Below are 26,470 nucleotides of genomic sequence, written 5' to 3' on the forward strand. Positions count from 1 at the left end.
TTTTTTTTTTTTTTTTTTTTTTTTTTTTTTTTTTTTTTTTTTTTTTTTTTTTTTTTTTTTTTTTTTTTTTTTTAAATAATTTATTTGTTTTAATTGTAGTGGGTAGATATATAATCTTATCTTATTTTATTTTAACTAAGAGAGATATTTCATTTTAGTAATATTTAGAAAAACAAATGTTGGTCTAAAAAAAAAAAAAAAAAAAGAGGTCAAGTTAACGAACACCCTTATTGTAGGGACTCAATTTGGAAAAGCCTCCTAAAATGAAAGGGAAAAACGGTCCAACAAGCCCAAACAATAAATTTTTAGAGAGTGGGTGAAAGAACTAGTTCTACTTGATAGGAAAAGTCTCTCCTTCTCTGGTTCATTTTTTGTGTTCTCCTACAATGTCATTTCTTTTCATGTTATATACTACGTTCCTCCTCTTACTTTCGCCGTATACGTGTAGGTTCTATCCTGGGAACTCCTTTCTGTCCCATCTCCCACTCTCTAGAATCTTCAACCAGCCATAATAAGGCTGCTTGATCACTGTTCATGCATCACCTACACATTAATGCGGCCAGAGAGTTAGATAGGAAGCATTTAATGTAGAGGTAGCAGCGTCAGAAGATATTTGTTGCCTCCACTATCCCATATCCGTTTCTCAATTACAATACAATCTTATGGACTATCTAGGGTAATCAGATAGTTACACCCACCTCGGACTATTGTTCTGAGGTGAATCTTCTCCTCGGACACATTTTGGATTTTCATTTGCAATCCTCGGCTCTTCTTCTTATATTATTCGTATCATGCCCTTATTAAATCATCCTCGGACGGATTGCTGTCCTCGGATTGGGCCATTGGGCCGCAGGCCCATTCCCTACAAACTTACCAATACCACCTTATATAGCTGGCTCCACACTTATGATATTTGTTAAGAGAGATGCTACGTCTACAACATTTTTACAACAAATCACAGGTAGTTAGTTGTTATTGATTCAAATTTGAAGCCAACACTAAGATCACTTTTTTGCCCCCAACAATAACAACCAATAACAACCTGCCACTTAGAATTTGTTGTAAAAATGTTGTAGAAATGTTGTAGACATATCATTTCTCATTTGTTAATAATTATTTTAGCAAAAATTTTAATATTGCTTTTATGAAAAATATAAAAAATATGTCAAAAAAATTAGATAATTTTTTTCATAATTTTTTTTAGGGATAATTGCAATTTGCCCACCTGTGGTTTGACCCGATTTCTATGTGCCTACCTGTGGTTCAAAGTTTGACACTTTGCCCACCTGAGGTTAGGTCCGTTACTCCTCCGTAACCCACCTTCAGTGCAGACGTTACTCTAACACATTTTTTATCAAAAACAAAACTCAAAACAGATCAAACACTCATTTTTCTCCTAGAATTAAATAGTTTTAGGCTTATGTGACTGAAACTATTCCGAATCCAAATCCAACGAATTCCTTAAATTTCAAGGCATAAATAATTAAATACATAACCTTTATTCTATAATCCTTATTAGAGTTTTTGAAATTATATAAAATAAAAGTTGCTAAAAGGTTAGCAAAATATATATATATATATATATAAAATCCTTTAGTACTCTCTCTCTCCAATCCTTCAATCTCTCTTTCTCTCTACGCTTTTCTGATCTCCTCCATCTTCGACGATCCAGACCCATAGCTGAGCTCCACCCCACACCGATGATCAAAATAAAACCACCAACCTAGGGCCGCTATCACACCACAAACCCACGGGCCATAGCTGATCTACCATGGCAAGGGCGGTGAACTGACAGAGGAGGACAAGGGGTGTGTCTGGAGGCAGCTGATCCATCATGGGTATGGATTTGGTTTAGAAACGTGATCTTGAGGGAGGCGAAGTCCACCGATCCAGCGTCGTTGCCGAGCCCTAACTCCGCCAAGTCACGCCCCTCTTGGAAGTCGACCTCCATCCCCTCCGAATCCAAGCCATCGCCAGCTATGGTGGCCAAATTGAAGAGTACATTGCCGCCGAGGCCACCTCCTTCAAATTCTCACAAAACGAAGCTCAGCATTGAAAGTCATGGGCTCGATGTAGGAAATTGTTGATCAATCTGGTGGCAGATCCGGTGATTCAATGGGTTCTGGGTTGTTGTTTAGTATCTTCTTCCTTAGTATTCAATGGGTTCTGGCATATCGGTATCCACCAAATCACCGGGTTGTTTGGTATAGTTGAAATTTTCACTTTGTTGTTTGGTATACTGTTGTGAATCACCGGATCTGCTGGGTATTGTTGTGAATCGCCGAGGCCACTTTGTTGTTTGGTATAGTTGGTATACTGTTCTGGGTTGTTGTTCATGATGTTGTGATTTTTCTGGTGGGTTTGTTTGGTATACTGTTGTGAATCACCGGATCTGCTGGGTATTGTTGTGAATCGCCGAGGCCACTTTGTTGTTTGGTATAGTTGGTATACTGTTCGGGGTTGTTGTTCATGATGTTGTGATTTTTTCTGGTGGGTTTGTTGTTTGGGTTTGTTGCGTGAGTGAGATCTTAGATGTTGAAAATCAAAAATTTAGAAATTAAGTGCTGGAAATTGTTGATCCTCCCTGTTGTCATGTTGTAAACTGTGTTATACTTTGATTTTAATAAATTTATTAGTTCAGGCACAAAAAATTAGTGTAAGGAAGAAGACAAAGAACTCTCTCTCTCATGGTTTTGCTTCATTTGATTTGTATTAGTTTTCTGAGTATTAGTTTTCTGGGCTTGTTCTTTATGTTTGTGAATATTCTTCGTGATTGTGAATTATGAGAAACAAATAACATATTTTAATCTTGTTTTTTTTTTTTTTTTTTTTTTTTTCTTGTTTTGGGAGGAGAGAGACATAAAATGGGTGGAAAAAAACTTATTTACCCTTTTTTTTAACAGAGGTGGGTTACGGAGACTAAACGGACCTAACCTCAGGTGGGCAAAGTGTCAAACTTTGAACCACAGGTAGGCACATAGAAATCGAGTCAAACCACAGGTGGGTAAATTGTAATTATCCCCTTTTTTTTTTAAATATTTTCTAAACAAGGCAATTAAAACATTTGTTAACTATTTAGAACATTTGTTAACTTCTCAAAAAGAAAATTCTTTGCATGTATTTTTAAACGAGTACTCAGACTCAGACTCAGAGCCAACAATGCAAGCAGGAAATGCAGTTGCAAGCCAACCTCAGACTCAGACTCAGAGCCACTTCCATTTCCATTTTCCCATTTGCCAAAACCCCATTCCCTCACTTTCTCCTCCTTCACTTCTGCTTCTCCTCTCTCTCCGACCTCGTCTCTCACCCTTCCCATTTTGCATTATCTTCTTCTTCTCAATGGTTTTCCATCCTCCGTGTCGCCATTTCCAAAACCGACTTGCTGCTTGGCAAGTCTGCGCATGCACGTATTATCATCTCCGGCCAAAACCCAGATCTTTTTTTGACCAACAATCTCCTTACACTGTATACAAGATGTGGGTCACTTTCATCTGCACGCCAACTGTTTGATAAAACCCCTGACAGAAACCTTGTAACCTGGAACTCCATTCTAGCTGGCTACGCACACTCCGCGGACTCTGAGGTCGAGAATGTTCAAGAGGGTTTTCAGCTGTTTCGCCTTCTTCGTGAGTCTATAGTTTTAACTAGTCGATTCACTTTGGCGCCGGTTCTAAAGCTCTGCTTGCTCTCTGGGTATGTATGGGCTTCCGAGGCTGTTCATGGGTATGCCATTAAGATTGGGTTGGGATGGGACGTGTTTGTATCCGGGGCTCTTGTGAATATATATGCTAAGTTTGGGCGGATTAGGGAGGCCCGTGTTTTGTTTGATGGCATGCAAGAGAGGGATGTTGTGTTGTGGAATGTAATGCTCAAGGCTTATGTGGAAGTGGGTTTATATAAAGATGCACTCCATCTCTTTTCATCTTTCCATCGGAGTGAGTTGCATCCTGATGATGTCAGTGTGCATTGTGTTCTTAATGGGATTAACAACGTTGGTTCTGATGAAGGGAACAGGCTTGCCGAGCAGGTTAAAGCCTATGCGATGAAATTGTTTGTGAATCCTGAAAACTCAGATGTATTTATGTGGAACAAGAAATTGTCTGATTATCTCCAAGCCAGTGAAAATTGGGCTGCTGTCCAGTGCTTTGTAAATATGATTAGATCAAAAGTAGAATACGATACTGTGACATTGGTTGTTATTCTCTCTGCAATTGCAGGTGTAAACGACCTGGAGATGGGGAAGCAGGTTCATGGTGTTGCTGTGAAGTCGGGTTTTGATTCTGTTGTTACCATAGCAAATAGTCTTATCAACATGTATTCAAAGGCAGGTTCTCTTTATTTTGCACAAAAAGTGTTCAATTCCATGAAAGAAATGGATTTAATTTCATGGAACTCAATGATATCTAGTTGTGCACAGAGTAGTTTAGAAGAGGAATCAGTGAACCTATTTATAGATTTGTTACGTGATGGCCTAAGACCAGATCAATTTACAATTGCAAGTTTTTTAAGGGCTTGCTCCTCTTTTAAAGAAGGCCTGTATCTCTCCAAACAGATTCATGTTCATGCAATAAAAACCGGAATAATTGCTGACAGTTTTGTTTCGACAGCCCTTATTGATGTATATTCTAGGACTGGAAATATGGAGGAGGCAGAGTTTCTTTTTGAAGACGAAGTTGAATTTGATTTGGCATCTTGGAATGCAATGATGTTTGGGTACATAATGAGTAATGACAATCAGAAAGCATTGAACCTCTTGAGTCTGATACATGAAAGTGGAGAGAGGGCAGATCAGATTACTTTGGCAACTGCAGCTAAAGCCTCAGGTTGCTTGGTTGGGTTAGAACAAGGGAAGCAAATTCATACTTATGTAATAAAAACAGGATTTGACCTAGATTTATGTGCCAGCAGTGGTATTCTTGATATGTATATCAAATGTGGAGACATGGAAAGCGCACACATGGTTTTCACCCAAATCCCTATGCCTGATGAGGTTGCATGGACAACTATGATCTCAGGATGTGTGGAAAATGGAGATGACAACAAAGCTCTTTCTATATATCATCAGATGAGACTCACAGGAGTCCAGCCTGATGAATATACCTTTGCTACACTTGTCAAAGCCAGCTCTTGTCTAACAGCATTGGAACAAGGGAGACAAATTCAAGCAAATGTGATAAAGTTGGATTATGCTTTGGATCCTTTTGTTGGGACTTCACTTATTGACATGTATGCTAAGTGTGGGAACATAGGAGATGCGTACCTTTTATTCCAGAGGATGAAAGTGAGTAACATTGCCTTGTGGAATGCAATGTTGATAGGGTTAGCTCAATATGGAAATGCCAAAGAAGCCCTTAAGCTTTTTAAATCTATGGAATCTAATGGTATTGAGCCTGATAAAGTTACTTTTATTGGGGTACTTTCCGCATGTAGCCATTCTGGTTTAATTTCTGAAGCTTATGAGTATTTTGATTCAATGAGCAAAAAGTATGGTGTTAAACCTGAGATTGAGCACTACTCTTGTCTAGTTGATGCCCTTGGCCGTGTGGGTCGTGTTCAAGAAGCAGAAAAGCTAATAGGATCGATGCCCTTTGAAGCTTCTGCTTCCATGTATAGAGCCCTGCTAGGTGCTTGTAGGGTTCAAGGGGACGCAGAAGCTGGAAAACGGGTCGCAACCCAGCTCTTGGCATTGGAGCCATCAGATTCATCTGCTTATGTTCTTTTGTCCAATATCTACGCTGCTGCCAACCAATGGGATGATGTAACTGTTGCTAGAAAAATGATGGAAAGGAAAAAAGTAAAGAAGGATCCAGGGTTCAGCTGGATAGATGTCAAAAACAAGGTGCATTTGTTTGTGGTGGGTGATAGATCCCATCCACAAACTGATTTGATATATGATAAGGTGGAGGACTTGATAAAAACGATAAGAGAAGAAGGATACGTCCCTGATACGGACTTTATGCTGCTTGATGTGGAAGAAGAGGAGAAAGAGCGTGCTCTTTATTACCATAGTGAGAAGTTAGCTGTAGGTTATGGACTCATAAGTACTCCCCCATCCTCTACAATTCGGGTGATTAAAAACCTTAGAGTTTGTGGAGACTGCCATAATGCAATCAAATATATCTCAAAGGTTTCTCAACGAGAAATTGTGTTGAGAGATGCTAATCGGTTCCATCGTTTCAGTGATGGAATATGCTCTTGTGGAGATTATTGGTGATGTGAAATTGATCTTTCTGTTTTTGTCTCTCTTTCCCCCACTTCCAACCTTTTTTGTTAACATCCATACAACCAAAAGTACCTTTATTTGTTCTTACTTTGTGTTAAATGCAGAGAAGATGTTGTTGTTAGAATTCTGTGATAATTACAAATTATTGCAACATTTTTATCATTCCACTATTGGCCCATTTATTTCTTGAGTAAGATGCACATAGTACACATGCACTCTGTACTACATGATCAGGAACAAAGTTTAAAGGGAAAAAAAGCATGCTATGAATTTGATTCCTGCACATCTTACTTATTTTGATAGCCAATAAAGGGGTTTTTTAAGTGGTTTTTATTTGGCAAATCATCGTGCATATTAACTAAAATTTAATTATCTCTCTTTAATTACAATATGCATTGTATCAATTTTTATACAGTTACAAATGAATCAATCAAAATATAAATAAAAATATATATATATATATATATAAGACCTCTATATGAAGTCCTGTCATATGACGCTTTAATTTTACATTTAGTTTTTTTATTTTTTATTTTTTTTACCTCTTTTTATTAAGTTATTTTTATTGTTACTAAAAAGTTGACATTAACTTTTTTTTTTTAACCGTTATCTCATTAATCTCTCATTAATTGTCTAAACTTATACCACATAGAGGGATATTGGGCCTAGGAGCCCATCGTTTGCTCAGATTTCGAGTCTGTGACCCAATTCGAGGACTAGGGGTTGTCCGAGGATGAGGAATCTTATTTAGTGAAGGCTGTATTAGTTAAGAAATATTAGCTTTGACCATAATGGCTCAAGGGATTGGCTGAGGATAAATTTGTCCTCGGATAACCAACGCCGATGTCCAAAAAAGTTTGTTAGTCACTCGGAATGAAGTTCTAAGAAGTTTCATCGGTGTTGATAGGCATTGAAAGAGTGATGAACAGGGCAATGCCTTGAAATATCTAAGGAGGAAAGCTGCTACCTCCGCATTAAATGCACTGCAGCTAACACCTTGACCGCATTAATGTACCTGAACAGTAGGTTACAGTCTTACAGCTACTACATCAAGACTTATGGAAAGGAATGATGGGACAAGTATCCACAAGAATTATCTAGCATGCACGTGTGAAGTGGGAATAAAAGGGGAGGATGATATAAAAGGAAGAGGAAGCAACAAGGGAGGGGGATCGAAAATGAGAAGGATAAACATTGTAGAATCTAGAAATCAAACTTGTAACTCAATTTGAGAACAATATACAAGAATAGTGCACCTCGGATTCTGTCGAGAACTATTTTCCTTCAATACAATCCTATTTCTTTTTATTCTCTAATCATCAGAATTTATTCCAACGTATGTTTGATTAACTAAAGGCCAGTGTTCTCCAATCCATTCTATACAAATTTATTGTTTCGGGCTTTTTGGGCTTGAATCCATCCACGCAGTGGGCAACAACTTCAAATCTGGTCCTTACAATTAGCGCCATCTGTGGAAAATACTGGTGTTTTCAGTGACTCAAACTTTCAACAATGGTAGGTTCAGGTCCATATCAAGCAGAGTCTATGGGGTCTCAGTGTCATGATCACTTCCGTGATCTTGAATGGTAAAGAGATCGGGAGGGAAGTGTACATACTACCCGTGCCAGTAGAAGCCAAGCTAGGGGTAAAAGCCATGTCTCTCAGGAAGAGAATGCTAGGAACATGCAAAAGGAAATTGATCACCTAAGGAGAAGCTTACGCCATGAACGACGAAGGTGAGCCTCACCTGATCCTAACTTCTCTTCTAATGGTGAGAAGGATGTTAGCTATAGGCGCAGATCGAGAACTCCCCCTAGCGAGACTTTCTCATATGATGAAGACTATCATCATGAACGTAGAGATAAAAAATCGTCCTTGGACGGCCTAGGAAACGATGTTATGAGTAGAGCACTGAACTAGATTGCAAGGTCACCTTTCACACTCTAGATTGAAAGAGGGAGACTCCTTCAGCGATTTTCCCAACCCACATTCACCATGTACAATGGAAGAATAGACCCTGTGGAGCATGTTAGTCATTTTAATTAAAGGATGGTCGTACATTCCAAGAATGAGCCTTTGATGTGCAAAGTATTCCCCTCTAGTTTGGGGCCGGTAGCAATGAGGTGGTTTGATAGTTTGAGGACAGGCTCCATTGATTCTTTCAAGGAGCTTACTCAAGCATTTGGATCCCAGTTCGTCATGTGTAGAAGGGCTCCTCGACCTTTAGCTTCTTTGTTGTCTTTATCCATGAGAGATGGAGAGACCCTGAAACGTATTCAGACAGATACTGGAAGATGTTCAACGAGATAGATGGTGATTTTTACGACGTTGCCATTAGCACTTTTAAGTTCGGCCTACCTGTCAAGCATGGCTTAAGGAAGTCTTAGACTGGGAAACCTGTTACCAATATACATCAACTCATGAACCAGATTGACAAATACAAAAGGGTTGAGGAGGACCAGCAGCAAGATAGGGGCAAGGACAAGGGCAAGGTTATCCCTCAAGAGAGGAGGGATTTCAGGTCAAACCGTTACAACAATAACAGACCCCGAAGAGATTTTGCTGGGCAATTTTCACTTGTAGCTCCTCATGTTGTAAACACTATGTTTAGGAAGCCAGTGCATCAAGTTTTAGAGAAAATAAAAAATGAGCCATATTTTAAATGGCTGAAGATGAGTGAAGATCCCTTGAGACGCAACCGGAGCCTTCATTATCAGTACCACCAAGAGCGAAGACATACCATCGGGGACTACAGGACATTGTGGAGCCATCTGGAGCAATTGGTCAAGGAAGGGAAATTACAGCATCTCCTGTATCGCCCCAACGGGCAGGGTGATCAGTCGAGGTTTGGGACTCAAAGGAATGCTTCTTCAAGACCCCCAATAGGCACAATCAATGTCATCTTTGTTGCACCTGGGAAGATTGGTTCATGGCCCTCTAAGGTGATGTTTGTAACTCAGTTGTCAGCCGAGGATACAAGCTTTAGGCCGAAGAGGGCCAGAATAGAAATTTGACCGGCATTGAGTTTCTCGGATGAAGACAAGGAAGGGACCATCCAGCTGCATGATGATGTTTTGGTGGTAACTCTTAGAATATGTGGGTATGATGTGAAAAGGGTGATGATAAACCAGGGCAGCTAAACGGAAATCATGTACCCTGATTTATATAAAGGGCTGCACCTGAAACCCAAGGATCTAACCACCTATGATTCCCCTTTGGTGAGTTTTGATGGGAAGGTGGTTATCCCAAAGGGCCAGATCAGGTTATCTGTGTAGGCAAGCTCAGAGGTAGTGGATGTGGACTTCATAGTGGTGGACGCATACTCCCCCAATACGGCCATTATGGCCAGGACTTGGCTCCACTCTCTGGGGGCTGTTTCTTCAACTTTGCATCAAAAAGTAAAGTATCCGTCAGGAGATCGAATTGAGGAACTAATAGGGGACCAATCCGTAATCTCACATCAGTCAGTAGTTGAGTCCTCGACCTCAGTAAATGAAGGTTTATAGCAGTCAAAGTCTACAGTCTTACCTGATGAGGGACTATTTGAGGATACCAAATGTGAAAATTTAGAGAAATTTATCATAAGTAATGATCCAAAGAAGTTTTTTCAGGTTGGAATTTAGTTACGCCCTTAGGAAAAAGAAGAGTTAGTAGAATTTCTTAAGAAGAATATTGATGTATTCGCCTGGGATGCCTATGAAGCTCCAGGGGTAGACCCGAACTTCATTTGCCACCAATTGAATGTCAATCCAGCTGCTACCCTAAAGAAGTAACCTCCTCGGCGTTTGTCCAAAGAACATTCTGATGCTGTCAAGGACGAGGTGATGAAACTTAAACGAGATGGGGCTATTAAAGAGGTTTTTTTTAATCCCGAATGGTTGGCTAACACAGTGGTGGTAAAAAAGAAGAATGGAAAGTGGCGCGTATGTGTAGATTTCACGGACTTGAGTAAAGCCTGCCCAAAGGACCCCTTCCCTATGCCTCAAATTAACCAGTTGGTAGACGCAACTGTTGGCCATCCTCGGATGAGCTTTCTGGATGACTTCTAAGGGTATCATCAAATACCTTTAGCTTTGGACGACCAAGAAAAAACAACTTTTGTCACCCCTATAGGGAATTACCATTACAAGGTGATGCCCTTCGGTTTAAAAAATACAGGAGCTACCTATCAAGAATGATGACCAGGATGCTTGAACCTCAATTAGGAAAAAACATGGAAATCTACATTGATGATATGGTGGTTAAGAGAAAAGTAAAGTCCGACCACATTAATGATCTCGAAAATACTTTTGATACCTTAAGGAAGCACAAGCTACGGCTTAATGCTTCCAAGTGTTCATTTGGCGTCGGATCAGGAAAATTCTTGGGTTACATGGTTACTCACCGTGGAATTGAAATCAACCTTGACCAAATTAAGACAATTAACAACCTACAACCACCTCGGAATCCCAAGGAAGTTCAGAGGCTTACAGGGATGACTGCTGTTCTAAACCGATTCATCTCGCAGTCAGCTGACAGGTGTAGACTTTTCTTTCAATTGTTGAATAAGTGGACGGCATTTGAATGGATCGAAGTGTGTGCCATAGCTTTCCAACAGTTGAAAGAGTATTTGTCTCAGCCTCCCATAATGTCCAGACCTGAAGTAGATGAAATTTTGTTGGCCTACAATGCAATAGCTTCCCACGCGGTGAGCTTGGTGCTAATACGTGTTGATAACGGTGTTCAGTGGCTAGTTTACTATGTGACCAAGTCATTACATGAGGCCGAGGTTCGTTATTTACCACTAGAAAGTGTCATTTTGGCAGTGGTGCATGCTACACGTAAGCTTCCCCACTATTTTCAGTCACACACAGTTGTCGTCCTAACTTAGCTCCTACTTAAATCTCTACTACGGAGTGTGGATTACACAGGGATAATTGCAAAGTGAGGCATGATTTTAGGAGCCTTTGACATCAAGTACATGCCACACATCTCTATCAAAGGCCAGGTTCTTGCCGACCTGGTTGCTGAATTCCCAGAAGAAGAAAAGACAGAAGAGTAAAACATGGATGAAAAATTGATTGGAATGATTTCCGTACAAGAACTTGCATCCTGGAAAGTCTATGTTGATGGTGCAGCGAATCATAAGGAATCTGGTGTGGAGCTAGTCTTGATATCTCCAAAGAGCATCATGATTAAAAAATCTTTAAGATTGGGCTTCTTAGCTACAAACAATGAAGCTGAATATGAAGCTCTGCTGGAAGGGATGATCATGGTACAAAAAAATGGGTGGAAAGACAGTAGAGTTGGTCTCTGATTCAAGATTGGTCATTGGCCAAGTCCGAGGAAAGCTGGAAGCCAGAGACCCCAGAATGCAAGGGTACTTAAACCAGTTTCTTTTTCAATGCGGAAATTTAAGTCTTGGAGGTAGCCAGTTGGTCTTCAACACTCTGCAACAACAGCCTTTGACTTTCGGCCTGTTTCTCTACATTTTCAAGGGCAACTGCTGCATATTTTCTTTCACTCTCCTCTTGTTGCAGCGTCTTCTTCATCTCCTGAAGGCTCCTCTCGACCACTTGAAAGGCGTCCACACGTCTTCCCTTATCCTCTTTCATCTACCGGTGGCAAGAATTGTCTCTTCAGCTCGGAAGAAGGCTTGAACAGCCTGCCAAAGAAAAAAAATGAGGGAGTTAAAAAAAAAAAAAACATATATATATACACACACACATAATATAAATAATAAGTCAAGTAAAAAAAAAAGAAGAAAAAGGTCAAGTAGAGTCATACCATAGCCAAGTATCTTTTCTGGCAGAGGAAGACCTCATGTTTCCTTATGGACCACAGCTCGGCCATGTCTCCAGGGAGCAATAGGGCTTGCTCCACCGCGTCGGCCACATAGCCGGCCTTTCCACCTCGAAAATCTCTTATGGAGGGATTATCTAGTAAGGGGGCCCCATCTAACATTTGGGCCGGAAGCCAGGCTGCGGGCTCAAGAAGAGGGTCGTTCCTCCTTTCACCACCTCTCTACCCTATCTTGGCTTGTTTAGAAACCCTTTGAACTTCATCCTCACGAGGAGGATGGGTTTGTCCAGCCTTCATCACCTCCTTTCCCTTTTACTCTCTTTTCCTCTTCAGATCAGCCGGTTGGGGAGAAAGCAGAGCAAATGAGGGAGTGGGAGGCTTGGCACGGGTTGATTTCCCAGGCGCATCCTTCCCAGGTTGGGACTTTATTAAATCTAGCAAGCTGGATTTAAGTTTGTGCTGAATGCCCATCTCGTCAATTATGGGTGAGGAGTGTGGGTCGAGGTCAGGAAAAGAATTCTCCGACGACAACTTGGTTGAAGACTTCAAATTCGTCCTTAAAATCGTTCACTTCTACCACCTCTTCCTCTTTTGAATGGGTGGTGCGAGATGAGGTTGCGACACCGGTAGCTTGTTATGATGATGAAGCCCCTACTTTTGGTATGCCTTCAAGTATATCAGTTGTACCTTGAACACCCTCCGGTGTTGGACAGGGAAGAGGAATAGGTTAAGTGATGAGGGTACCCTCTGGGTTTGGAATGCCCTCAGGAAGGAGAAATCCTTCCACAACAACACTGATGCGACGCAGGCGTGGGTCGTGGGCTTTTATTACACACTTAGGCGCTTGGAAAGCACGAGACATAGGAGTGATTCCGAGGATCAAGTGAGCCACTCAAAGTTGACCGTCGTCTTCATTTACAAACACCTCGGCTTGGAGAATTTTGTTTAAGCCCTTCCTGTTAACCAAACTAAAATTTGGCTCGGTGGCACGGATATCTGCAAAAGTCATGAGATACGGATCATTAAAAGTGAAATAGTACAAATCAAAATAAGGTAAAAAGAGTAAGTAATTTTTCCTATTTCTAGAACCACACCTGGTTGCCCCTCTTGCGTTGGGCAGGGAAGGCCATCATGCCATTCCCCTGACACAATAAAAAAGTCCTTATTCAGCCCTTCACTAGACTCAGGAAGGCACTGTATGAGCCTAATTTCGGGCTGCTTCATCTTCAGGTAATACCCTTTCCCCTTTAAATGGTGGAGATTGTACACCCAATTAACGTCGTGGTGGGTTAACTGTAACCCCATTTTCTCATTTAGGGCATCCACACACCCTAATATCCTAAATACGTTAGGAACACATTGAGTGGGTGCTAAGCAGTAGAACCTAAGGTAGTCCCTCATAACCGTCCCTATTAGGATTCTCATGCCGCCTTCTATGAAGGCGATCATAGGAATCACTACCTCGCCTTCTTGCCTCCACTCGAACCACTCTCCCTCTTCACAATATCAATGGTTAACGTTGAGGGGAATTCTATATTAAGTCCTAAAACTCACCATTGCCTCATCGGAATCTACTAGACACTTAAATCTACCTATTCTAGAATGGTTTGAAAAGCCCTAAAGTGGCTGAGAGAAAAGGAATAGAGCTGAGGAGAGAAAAAGTATGAAGAACAAAAAAAAATGTATGGAAAAGTAAAGAATAGAGATTTGTGAAGACTTACAAGAGTGAAAAATGGGTCCTCGGACAAGTGAGAAAGTTCAAAGTTCCCGCCCAGAGTTAAATGATTACTAAAGTGAAGGGAGTGTTTGAGTTGATTGATATTTATATAAAAAAATGAGCTACAGAGCGGGAATGTTCCCGCCCAGGTCCCAACAGGGTTCTCAATCGTTAGATTTGGATCACATCGTAGAATGTGGGGGACATGATGCCGTAAAAATTAAATGAGGAGCGCATTTCGTAAGCCGAAACGACAAGAGCTTGTCTTGAGCAGTTAAAAAGGTGTATTTATTTGTAGAGATGGAACGAGACAGACACAGATCAAGTCTAATGACATCGAAATCCTCCTTTCTTCCCAATGATTCAGAAAGAAGAATCTCGAGGGGCTATTGTAGGGATATTGGGCTTGGGAGCCCATCGTTTGCTTATATTACGAGTCTGTGACCCAATCCGAGGACAAGGGGTTGTCTGAGGATGAAGAATCTTATTTAGTGAATGTTGTATTAGTAAACAAAGGTTAGCTTTGACCATAATGGCTCAAGGGATAGGCCGAGGATAAATTTGTCCTCGGATAACCAATGCCAATGACCAAAAAAGTTTGTTAGTCACTCGGAATGAAGTTCTAAGAAGTTTCATCGGTGTTGATAGGCATTGAAAGAGTGATGAACAGGGCAATGCTCTGAAATATCTAAGAAGGAAAGTTGCTACCTTCGCATTAAATACACTACAGCTAACACCCTGGCTGCATTAATGTAAAGGTGATACCTGAACAGTAGGTTACAGCTTTACAGCTACTACATCAAGATAATGGAAAGGAATGATGGGACAAGTATCCACAAGAACTATCTAGCATGCACGTGTGAAGTGGGAATGAAAGGGGAGGATGATATAAAAGGAAGAGGAAGCAATAAGGGAGGGGGATCAAAAATGAGAAGAATAAACACTGTAGAATCCAGAAATCAAACTTGTAACTCAATTTGAGAATAATATTCAAAAATAGTGCACCTCAGACTCTGCCAAGAACAATTTTCCTTTAATACAATCCTATTTCTTTTCATTCTCTAATCATCTGAATTTATTCCAACGTATGTTTGATTAACTAAAGCTCAGTGTTCTCCAATCCACCTTGTACAAATTTATTGTTTCAGGCTTTTTGGGCTTGAATCCATCCACACAGTGGGCAACAAGTTCAAATCTGGTCCTTACACCACACATTTCTCTCTTCTTCATGTCTTTTAGCATACTTACCGGGAGAGTATAAGGTCCTATCATGTGACAATTTAATCTTGTGTTTAGCCTTTGCATTAACTTCTTTTATTTAAGTTCTTTTCACTTTTCTCCAAAAAAATGGGCTACCCATAAGGTTTGTAAAAGCCCAACCCCACTTATTACATTACAGATTATTTGAAAAGTCCAAGCCTCCCCACATGTAGATGGAAGCAAAGATTGTGACTGACTACATTGTAGAGAGTAGAGACACACTCTTTAGCTTCTTTGAAAACAATGAAAATGGGCAACCCATAAGGTTTGTAAAAGCCCAACCCCACTTATTGCATTAGAGATTATTCAAAAAGCCCAAGCCTCCCCACGTGTAGATGGAAGCAAAGATTGTGTCTGACTAAATTGTAGATAGTAGAGAGTAGAGACACACTCCTCAGCTTCTTTGAAAACAATGGTTTTCAGTCCAGATTCAGTGATTACTTGAAGTGATAAATGTGGAAGCTTAAGAGATTTCAATCTTTTGGGCTTCAATGCTCATCCTTTCAGCCAATTATAAATTTCACTTAGGTGCTTTATTCCTCCTTCAATGCCATTCAGCTTGGAATGTTCTGTCTCCTTCTTAGAACTATTTTTCCCTACCTCTACCTAACCCAATTGGAGCATGATTTGGTCACCTTGATTTGGCCTTCTAATTCAAGGTTTGATTATTTTGTGTCTCTCTGCCAACCACCCCCCTTTTCTCAAAAAAATTATTGCTGGAGTGGACTTAACTAACGAAACTTTTTGTTACATGCATGAAAATTGTTTGATAAAATACACGGGTGTTTTCTTCTTTTTCTAGAATCTAAATTTGTAAACTGTCCATTTTGCAGGTCTAATACTTGGGCATGTATACATCTTCTTCCTATAATATATACGACCAATAAATTAGCATGCGGTTTTCTTCCTCCAATTCTGTATCAATTTATTTTAGATTTTTTTTTTTGTAATGTACTTCTATTAAAGATTTTCCCCTATTTTAATGTTTATGTGAAAGTAAGAGCATGGGCAAGAAAAGCTAAGACTCAACTTGGTAAGGCCTTTCCCCCTTCCCCGATTTTAATGTTTTTTCCCGATTGTCTTAGAAATAACCAATATGAAAATCCATTTGCAATCCGTCAACCCATGTTATCTATCACATTAGGTGGAAGCTATTTTATTTTGTAGAAATTAAGTTCTTGGTCTTAGGTTCTTAATATAGTTCTTTGAATTGTCTATATAAAATATTTTTGTAAAACATATCACTCTTTAATTTTATTTCTGCCACTGAGTTGCTTGATTAGAGTTAGAATGTATGTAGTCTGATTTAAATTTAACTTGCATATGTAAGAGGTTTGTGATGTCCCTCTATAGTGTCCATATGTTATTTATTTTGGAAAGTAGAGGAGACATTTAGGCTACAGGGCTTAGTCTTTTAGTCTTTTGTGACAAGGACCAATAATAAGATATCTAAAGGAATTTCTATGCTTCAAGTTGAGGACACCACAAAGTTGAACTAATGAAGGCTAAAAAGAATTTGGTGAAGGTTGTGAAATATGATGATGCCTTACAAGTTATAACTTAACAAATTTTAGCCCAAAGTGATGATGCCCTCATCCCTCTATATGTGTGTCTAATTTGATATCCTTACTGGGCACATTATTGGAGGCATAAGCACGAGTGTAATGAGAGTCTATTGATCACTGTCACTGACATAGTTTTTGTCTAGCTAAAAAGTACTTTCTTATTTCTTAATATGCCTGTATTTGAATGCCTTTCTGCTTTCAATTTTCTGGTTTGTTTAAAAGGCACTGATGAGTAGATTTTAATATTACAATTGCTTTGAATTTAATAACGGTATTAATTTGACATGTGATTATTTCTGTCCAACATTTAGTTGATCTATTCTAATATTCTTTATTCACCTTTGTTTTTAGATGTCAGGGCACATCAAAGATGCTACTCCTTACCTTGATGCTGCATTTACATAAAGTTTCCAATTTGTTGGGGTGTTTCATGTGTTGCTAGACCTGAAAGTACGTGTTGTTTGTAGTTTATAGAAAATGTGTTTCTTGCCACAGTAAGCTAATAGTATCATTTGAACATTTCATAAACATATATGTTTGTCTCAATATATGTGTGCATGCTTGAATGTGTGCCAACTACGGTAGCTAACCATCCTAGAGATTACACACTTTATTGCACCAACCTCAAGCATGTTGTAATTTACATATTTAGTTGATCTATTCTAAAATTAGTAAATTACATGTCAAGTTAATACCATCACTAAAATTACTTCTTTCCAACATTTTTTTTTTAAATATCTAATTACTTGAACTGAATAATTATAATGGATATATGTGTGCAATTTATAATTGTTGTTTCTTATTATGAACTCAATACTAACACAGTTCTATAACAATTATTCTATAATATATGTACAACATTCTTCAAAATCATTTTACATAAAACATTACAACATTATCCGTGTATTGCACGGGCAATTGATTAGTTTTATAATAAAAGGCGTACAAAATACGTGGTAATGAATTTGATTCAAGTCACTTCTATAATACATAAATAAATGTTTGAATTACTTTTTTTCATTTTTTAATTTTAAAATATATTTGTTATTTTATTAGATTTGGTGGTAAAGAATTCACCTTTTAATGTTGTGGTTAGAGTTTAATTTAACAACCTCATTAATGATAATGGTGGGTTTTTGTGTTATCTCGCTTTTGTTGTTTCTGTTGGGAAATTTTGATTTTATGAATTCATAACTTATAGGGTTTCAAGCATTTCTTTGTGTCAATTTTAACCCTTTAATGAAATTTGGTTTCATTCTTTCCTAAAGTACTTAGATTACTTAGAAGTGGAACCTTACCAAGGCAAAACCCTTTGGATCCACCCCTAGGGAGTAAAACACAAATACGTGACCCCACCTGCTAGAACTGTGGATCAGGAAATATATGGGATTTTCTAGTGGGGATCATCGAACCCAAAATGTTTGGGTCTACAACTCATTCTAATCTTCCAACTATGAGGTTGCACCCTAACGAGTTACTTTGGTACACCCTCCCTTAGGCTCAATGCTTATAAGGCAAGGGTGGGAGACGCCTCTCCTCGATGTGGGGTTGAACCAATTCGTGCGGGTGGGAGCACGGGTCAACCCTGCCCATCCCAAAGCGGACAATACTTGATTGGGGAAAGATTTGTTCCTCCCACAATATCATTAAATCAAAAAGTTATCGCTATTATTATTTTTTTTGAAATGTTCATAGAAAGAGTTTTGATACTGAGTGCTATCCAGATTTAGCAATATATGGAATATGAGATATGGTATTTGAGTTTATTTTGGGCAAACACTGGATTTTATTAATGTGGGTGTCTCTTGACGGTCAATTTGACTAATTAGTATACTTGAATGGTATTTTTTTATTTTATTTTATTTTATTTTTTTGGGAAGGGTTTGGCTAAAGCTAGCTGAAAGTTGAGTTTTTCTTTCAATGTCATTTTTGCATGTATATTATAGTGTTTTATTCATTTTCATTTTGAGTAAATAATGAGCTTTGCCAAGAAAGGAACCTAAGCCAACACCACAAAGTTGAGTAACCTAAGCAAGGTAACAACTTTAAATCCAAATGCAGCAGAGTTTGTTCTCTTTGCCCTAAGATCATCATCTGGAAGCACCAGCACTACGGATGCCACAACAAGGCTTGCTAATTCGGGAACTTTAGGAAAAGCACTGCTAAAGAGATCAGAGTCATCTGTTTCAAAAATTCCTGATGAAGAGGCCCATCAATGTTGGTGTTGCCAGCTTTCGATGATATTTTACCCATCTTCAAGGTCATGGGAGAAGATGAGTCTCAAGGTATTGGGAACCTTTCTTTGGTGGATTTGTCCTTGCATGATGATGGTGAAGCTTCAAAGTTTCCTGCTTCTACAGGCAGTGGATGGTAGTTTAGTGAGCAACAAGAATTATGTCCATGCACTATTGATGGTAATAGCTTTGTTGGAAAGTTAAGATTTTTTGCTTCTTCCTATGGTGAAGTTTTGTCATCGCCTAGTTTTTTGTGCATGTCAACTAAGACCTAGGACAGACAAACTGTGAACAGTCATCAATTCAGGGAGGGGCCTCCTTTATGATGGCAATTGTAGACATGATTTTGTGAATGATGTGTTGGGTAAGCATGCCATTGTGGACAATGTGGAGGATAATGAAATGGACCCCATTGAGTTTTGTTTTGGCTAATCGAACCCCATTGAGTTATTAATCCGGGTTTTGTTGCTGAAAGCCTTGCCCTTGCAGAAGTTTCTATGGTAGCATATTTCAAACAAAGTTTAAATGCTGAAAACTGGGTTTGGTAATGATGTTTTATTACGGGCATTTGATTTACAATTTTCAAATTAGGATGATTTCAACATGTATTTTGAGAACTCATTCATATCATTATTAGTTTTCAAGTAACATTGTTGAGTGATATTTTTGTAAATAAGTTGAAAATCATGAGACTCACTTGATATGACCAAACATAATTAAAACCCTTTGCATGCTTTAACATCTTTTTTTTTCTTTCTTTTTCTTCCGCGGTCTCACCTCTTTGACACCTTCTGTCCTTCTCTCTTCTTCTTCTTTCTTCTTTTTTTCTTTCCTTTTCTCTCTCCTTAAATAAAATATATACTTTTATTGTACAGTCATCACTAAAAAACACACACACACACACACACACACACATACATACCAAGCCTTTTTTTTTTTTTTTTTGGTTAACAGGATGGAAATTATATTAACAAACAGCAACAAACATTACACACTGTCCACAGAGGCCAAAGTATTGGCAACATGCCTATAACAGTACAATCCATTTTTATCAGAATCAATCAAAATATTCAGATCAACAGAGGAGGGAGCATAAAAAACAGCAAAATTTTCCATCATAGAACAACCCTTTTAGCCAATAAGTTAGCGCATTGATTCACCTCTCTATACACATGCACCACTCGAACCTGCACTAGTCTTGCTATGAGGGACCTATAATCATTCAACAAAGGAGAGTAACTCCAGTTAGGATATTTAGCACCATTGAGCAACACCACAATTACCTTAGCATCAAGTTCAACCTCTACCTGGTTTATGCCCAATTGAATGGCCAAGATTAGACCATCCCACAATGCCCACCATTCAGCTAACACACTAGTGGTATACCCAATTGATCTTGAGTACCCCTTCACCCAAACACCATGACAGTCCCTAATTACTCCTCTATTGCCCACCTTACCCGAATTTCCAATAGAAGCACCATCTGTATTTAATTTGTGCCAACCAATTGATGGCTTATTCCATCTGACAGGGATGAGAGTTTTGGAGGAGACTTGGTTGATCTTACTCACACAAAAGTGGAATTCCCTAGCTTGACCAAGGTAGAATTTGTCTAGCTTAGGATTTGGCATACCATTTTCAAACATCACATTATTCCTATTTCTCCACAAACACCAAATCGCATATAAAAACACCGTGCACCAAGGAATATGTGTGTTGTGTCTAACAGTACTCAAATGTGAGGATGAGGAAATCCCAACTTACACCACAAATCATGTGCAACCTCACAATCTCGCAGCAGATGTACAATAGTTTTCTCATACCGTTTGCACAAAGGACACACCTTATCACAATTTATACCCCTAGCTGCCAGAACACTCTTCACAGGTATGTTGCCATGTACACAAAGCTAGAGAAAGCTTATTATCTTTGGTAGCATATCCAATTTCCAAATCCACTGCTCTTTAAAATGAATTTTTTGCTGAATCAGGCTGGTTGGCTAATTGATAGGCTGAATTAGTGGAGAATTCACCATCTTTGGAATATTTCCACATGATAGAATCTTTCCTACTTCCAAAGAATTGAAGTGGGATAGCTTTAACTTTATTTTTAATTGAGTTTGGTAGATCAAAGGATAGGAGTTCCCATTTTCAATCATAATCACGGCACAAGGCAGCCACTGTCAACTCAGCATCCTCTTGCCTTAAAGGTCCCTCAATCATGCCACGAAGAGACTCACCATTAATCTAGCTATCCAACCAAATTCTCACTCCATGACCATTTCCAATACCCCACCAAATATCTTTCTTGAAGATAGGAAACCCCAAGTTTATGGCTTTCCAATTAGGAGAAGAAGGGAGTTTTTTTGGATCCCTCGATCTTTCTCTCGAAATGGAACAATACTTTTTAAGCAACACCTTGGTCCATAAAGCATCTTGCTCATGGTACATTCTCTAATTTAATTTAGAGGGTAGCGCTATATTTTTCACCCTAACCGCTTGCATTCCTAAACCCCCTTCTTCCTTGGACTTAATAATTTTGCCCCACCCAACCATGTGCATCCTCCTTTTCTCACTTATGGAGCCCCATAAAAAATCTCGGTTAATTTTATCCAATTTATCACAAACATGGATTGGTAGTGCCACCCCTTGCATCACATAGTTAGGAATGACGAACATCACGAACTTAATTAAAACCGTTCGTCTGGCAAAGGATAAATACTTTGCCTTCCACCTTGCAAGTTAACTCATGACCTTTTACACTGTGAACTTATATAGATTTCAGGCAGCCCCTCTGTACCTTAACGGAAACCCAAGGTACTTTCCAATATCATGCATTTCCCAAATGCCCAATTTGTCATAGACTTCCTCCTTTAAATTTTCATTAACATTTGGAGAAAAATAAACATGAGACTTTTCCAAGCTGATTTTTTGGCCTGATTCAGCACAAAATTTTCCAAGCACTTCCAATATTGCTTCACAGGTAGCGGGTTCAACCTTTCCAAACAATATGATTTCATCCACAAAAAGAAGGTAGGAAAAGCCTAAATTATCCTTGGAAGCCTTCAAAGGGGTCCAAACTCCATCTACACACTTTTGCTCAATAATGTGGCCTAAATACTCCATGCATAATACAAAAATGTACAGGAATAAGGGGCCTCCCTGTCTAATATCCCTTGATGGCTCAAAAGATTGTAAAGAACCCCCATTGACCAAAATGGATATGCTTGTAGTTGTAATATAGCTTATTATGATCTTAATGAGTTTTGGTGGGAATGGAAAGCTTCTAAAACTTTATGCACAAAACTTCATTCAAGCCTATCATAGGCTTTTTCTAAATCCAACTTGATAGCCATGTAGCCTACTCTTCCCTTCTTTTTTTTGTCCAAGGTATGAAAGAGTTCTTGGGCGATGATAACATTACCAGTTCCTCTTCAGCTAGGCACAAAAACAGTCTACATAGGAGATATCAAGCTACTGAGATGGGGTCTAATTCGGGCCACAATGATCTTCGAAATAACTTTATAAATAGAGTTGCATAAGCTGATGGGCCTACAGTGGCTTAATGATTCTGGGTTTTGGAATTTTGGAATCAAGGATATCAATGTCTCATTTAGATAACTCGACACAATACCATGCATAAAAATTCCTTTAATCTCCTCGTAAACAGAATTTTTAACCTCCATCCAAAAATGTTGGTAGAATCCCGAATGTAGACCATCAGGACTTGGGGCTTTGAACGATTTGAGAGCCCAAAGATTTGCTCTAATTTCCTCCTTCGTAACATCACAATCAATCCTAGCTCTATCTTTATCTGATAAGTAGCAGCAAGAGAAAGTAGAGACATCCAAGGATTTAGTGGACCACCTCAACTCCATGGTGTACAAGTTTTTAAAACCACTCCTTATATGCTCCTTTACCTCAATTTCCTCAGTTAGCCAATTCCTAACTGCATCCTTAATACACCTTATTTTGTCTCTATGTCGCCTCACCATAGTGGAGACATGGAAAAAGGACGTGTTGCAGTCCCCAAAAGTGGCTGCATTAAGTCTGGACTTAAGGGCCCAAAATTCTTCCTCTTGCATTAGGATAAGGAAATATTCTGACAAAAGCTGATTTTTCAAATTTAATAGAAAATCATTAGGGTTTTCAGCAATGGCTTTCTGTGTTCCATTCAGTCTAACTAATACCCTTCCCTTCTTTGTAAAAATGTTGCCAAACACTTCCACATTCCAATTTTTAACTCTGTCAACAAAATCTGAAACTGCCTTTTTGTAATACTCTATCCTCAAACTAGGCTTGCTGCACTACTCTATTAAAATCCAGGTGGAGAAGCCACATCATTTGGAAATGAAACGGTTTATTAAAATTATTGGCACTAGGTTTACACAATTCCACAAGTATCGGGCAATGGTCCGAAAAGGTTCTAGGCAAATGGGTAACTATAGCTTCTGAGTAAAGGAGTCTCCACCCCGGGTTCACAAAACATCTATCAATTCTCTCCAAAATAAGGCTTGTGATGGGCCTATGGTTCGTCCAAGTGTATTTAGGACCCGCAAAGCCCAAATCTAGCATATAACATTCATTAAGGCAATCCTTAAATTCAAGGGCTCTATTCAAATTCACTTGGTTTCCCCTAAACTTATCTTCTCCGCACAGAACTTCATTAAAGTCCCCCAGTATCAACCAAGGTAGACTATGGAGTTGAGCTACAGTTCTAAGATTATTCCATAAAATTCGTCTTTTAGCTAACCTAGGACTAGCATAAATTGCGGAAATAGGCCAGGTTAGGTTAGAAGAGTGCACCTTAATAGAAGCATGAATTTCCTGTTCTGTGCTTGAAAGATGAGACACTTCAACACCCTTCGTCTTCCGAAGCATCCACAGACCCCCAGCATAGCCAACGGTATCTGTAGTAATGTACCCATCAAAAGGCAATCCTTCGATAATTTTGCTTGCTCTGTCTCCTCCAACCCTCGTCTCTGTAACAACCATAATTGAAGGGCGATGGTTAATTGTCATTTAAAAAATTTTTCTTTTGAAATCAGCATTCAAGGCACTTCTACAATTCCATAATTAAATATTCATTTTGACGAATTGGCTTAAAGGTACCTCAATTTCAGGTGGGTTAGCACTCGTTGTTGCCGACTCCACCATTCTTCATCCCATCCTTCTCAAAAGACTTTTGGAAGCTGTCCATTCTAGCTTCCATACTATCATATACTTCAGAATGCCCGGGATATCCTCCTTGCAACACAAGAGTACATCGTACCTCTGCACTGGAGTCATGATTTAGATCAATTTCAGGGTTGGGTGATTCCCTATGTGAGTCATAACCATTCCCCAAAAATCCACCAGTTTCCTTTCTTGTATTATCCATCTGGATTCGTCCTAATGGGGCACGATAGATGGCCATTGTTGCTTGTTCAACTCCTCTGCTGCTTCCCAGGAAATCGCTGGAATGTCCGTGATGAACTTCCACCAAGGGTTAGGCGTGAGATTCCACACCTGGTGGTCCAAAGGCAAATCCCCAATTCTAATGCTTGTTGGAGTTATGGGGAATAGTTGCTTTCATGCTTGCCCCAGCTCTTCCTTGAACCAACCCAGAGTCTCTGTCAGTGCCGTTCGAATTTGTGCTATAACCTCGTTTGGAATCACCACCACTCTCCTCCTGTACCATATAGCCCAGCCGGTTCTTGGCAATAGGGTTCGAGCACTCCACATTCCTTCCATTCTCAACCTGTTCACCTCTTTCCTAACCTTCTAATGGCTGTGAAAGATCACCTTTGATCCTAAAACTGAATATTGGGCATTTTAAGTTCCTCGGGCCCTTTAAATTTTTTGTGCCTTTAACCCCCAAACCGTTGCTTCCTTTGGCTTTAATCTTGTGCAAATTTTTTAATTTATTTCCCTCACACTGTCACGTCACCTGTTGAGATCCACTGCCTGAAGCTTCCTTCCAATCTTTCACCATACAATCGTTTACCATCTCAAGGTCCTTTTGCTGAATTTGGGTTGTAGTGGTATGTGTGGCTTCAGAGCTTGAGTCTGCCGAATCACTATGATGTGATTTATCAAGATCTTTTCCCGTTTCCTCTAGATAGTGCTCTTGAGAAAGGTCTAAATTACCCTTAGCTTTGAACTGACTTGTTTGGTTTGATTTAGTTTGCCCATTAGAACGTCCCATCCTACTCACTAATTTTTTCCTCGTGACAACCAACCACGAACCGTAGTTCACATCGAACTGAATCTCTTCTCTAGTTTCGTTGGTCCTTGGTGCTGATTGCACCTCCTTCTCTGTGGTTACTTGCTTTACCTGATAGTAGCAGCTTTCCTTCTTATGGCCGAGCCGTCCACAGCTGAAACAGAGTAATGAAACACCTTCATACATAACCTATTGCACCATTCTACCTATCCGAATAGAAGTGATAAGAGTTTTGTCCAGATTAATCTGAACACACAACCTCGCATATCCACCTCTAGTTTCTAAACCAATGAAGGAGTCTATGCGAATCACAGGCCCGATCACACTCCCTATCTCCTTTAGAACTAAAGCCTTATAAAATTCTATTGGCAATTCGGGAAATCTAACCCACACAGCAATAGATGATAGTTTTGCTTTAGAGGTTTTGAAGTATGGTTCCCATGGCATAATTGCAAGGTAATGCCCCTCAATGAACCACGAGCCTCCTCGAAGCACATAATCATAATCCTCACTACTACTAGATCTAATTAGAAAAAAATCTCGCCCAAATTAACACAATCCATCTTCGCCTTCGGTTTTCATAACGCATTGATTTTGAAAGTGAGGTAGTTAAAACCAACCAATCTACCAAACACTTTCACAATCAATGCCTTGGACCATGGCGCCCTAATACGAGCTTTAGTTTCTTTTGATAGTTTAACTTCAGCCATACCTTCCAACAACGGCTCCAGTTCAGTGTCTGACTCATAATCTTCTTCCTCCCAATTTTTATCAAACCTGAAGGCTTGTTCATAGGCTCCAGGAATGTCTCCCACAAGGCTATCCTTATAACTCACAAGTTTCCTTGGCTGCAAGAAGCTACTAGCTCCATTGCTTTCTTTAAATTTCTTAACACTACGATGCAGCTCATCTTCTTCTTCACTACTACATTGGGTTGGCGTAGAGAGTTCAACTTCCATGTTCTTAGAGTCACTTCACTATACATACCAAACCTCAGCATATTGAGATAGTAAGCACTTAGTTGAATATGTAGGCCATTCTTCAATTTAATAAGTCACCTTATTGTTTCTAAAAAAAAGAAAAAAAGTTGACTTGTTTACACACCTAATAGAATTGAGTTTTTAATATGCTTTAAAAAAAAAAAAAAATACTAACCCTAGTTAAACTTTGGTAAAAATAATTTTTTAAAAAATTTAGAATATTCCGTTAGTAAGATTAACGGAATAAAAATAGAAGTGAATGAGTGTTATTTTCTTCAAACTTCAAGGGAGGGGAGTGTTTTCTCTTTAAGATTAGGGTGGTGTAATTCTTCCAAACCTCAAGAGAGGAGAGTGTGATTACCCTTATCAATTTAGCTATTGAAATTATAAGAATGATTTGATCTCATCTTATTCTTACGTCCTTCAAAAAATTGTGTAATGTTTGTGAAATTATTTTACAAAATGGAGTGATTTAGCCTTATATAGATCCTTATTAATATGAGACT

General features: G+C 39.1%; 2 protein-coding genes and 1 long non-coding RNA gene across 3 annotated transcripts; 2 read left to right on the forward strand and 1 right to left on the reverse strand.

The window, feature by feature from the left end:
- The first annotated feature begins 3,092 nt into the window (after positions 1-3,092).
- Positions 3,093-6,385, forward strand: LOC136063180 (pentatricopeptide repeat-containing protein At4g33170). Its single transcript, XM_065763176.1, has one exon. It carries the CDS (start codon positions 3,173-3,175, stop codon positions 6,212-6,214), a length of 3,042 nt encoding a protein of 1,013 aa, XP_065619248.1. The 5' UTR covers positions 3,093-3,172; the 3' UTR covers positions 6,215-6,385.
- A 2,258-nt stretch (positions 6,386-8,643) lies between these two features.
- Positions 8,644-9,237, forward strand: LOC112005598 (uncharacterized). Its single transcript, XM_024037892.1, has one exon. It carries the CDS (start codon positions 8,644-8,646, stop codon positions 9,235-9,237), a length of 594 nt encoding a protein of 197 aa, XP_023893660.1.
- A 1,542-nt stretch (positions 9,238-10,779) lies between these two features.
- On the reverse strand, positions 10,780-24,825 carry LOC112005609 (uncharacterized). The gene is made up of 4 exons (XR_010624880.1): positions 23,892-24,825; positions 23,586-23,761; positions 11,990-13,000; positions 10,780-11,867 (listed from the first exon to the last, which is right to left on the reverse strand). It is a non-coding gene; the product is annotated as an uncharacterized LOC112005609 (long non-coding RNA).
- Positions 24,826-26,470: the final 1,645 nt, after the last annotated feature.

Source organism: Quercus suber, unplaced genomic scaffold (genome assembly GCF_002906115.3).
Source record: "Quercus suber isolate HL8 unplaced genomic scaffold, Cork oak 2.0 scaffold_495, whole genome shotgun sequence".
Taxonomy (NCBI): domain Eukaryota; kingdom Viridiplantae; phylum Streptophyta; class Magnoliopsida; order Fagales; family Fagaceae; genus Quercus; species Quercus suber.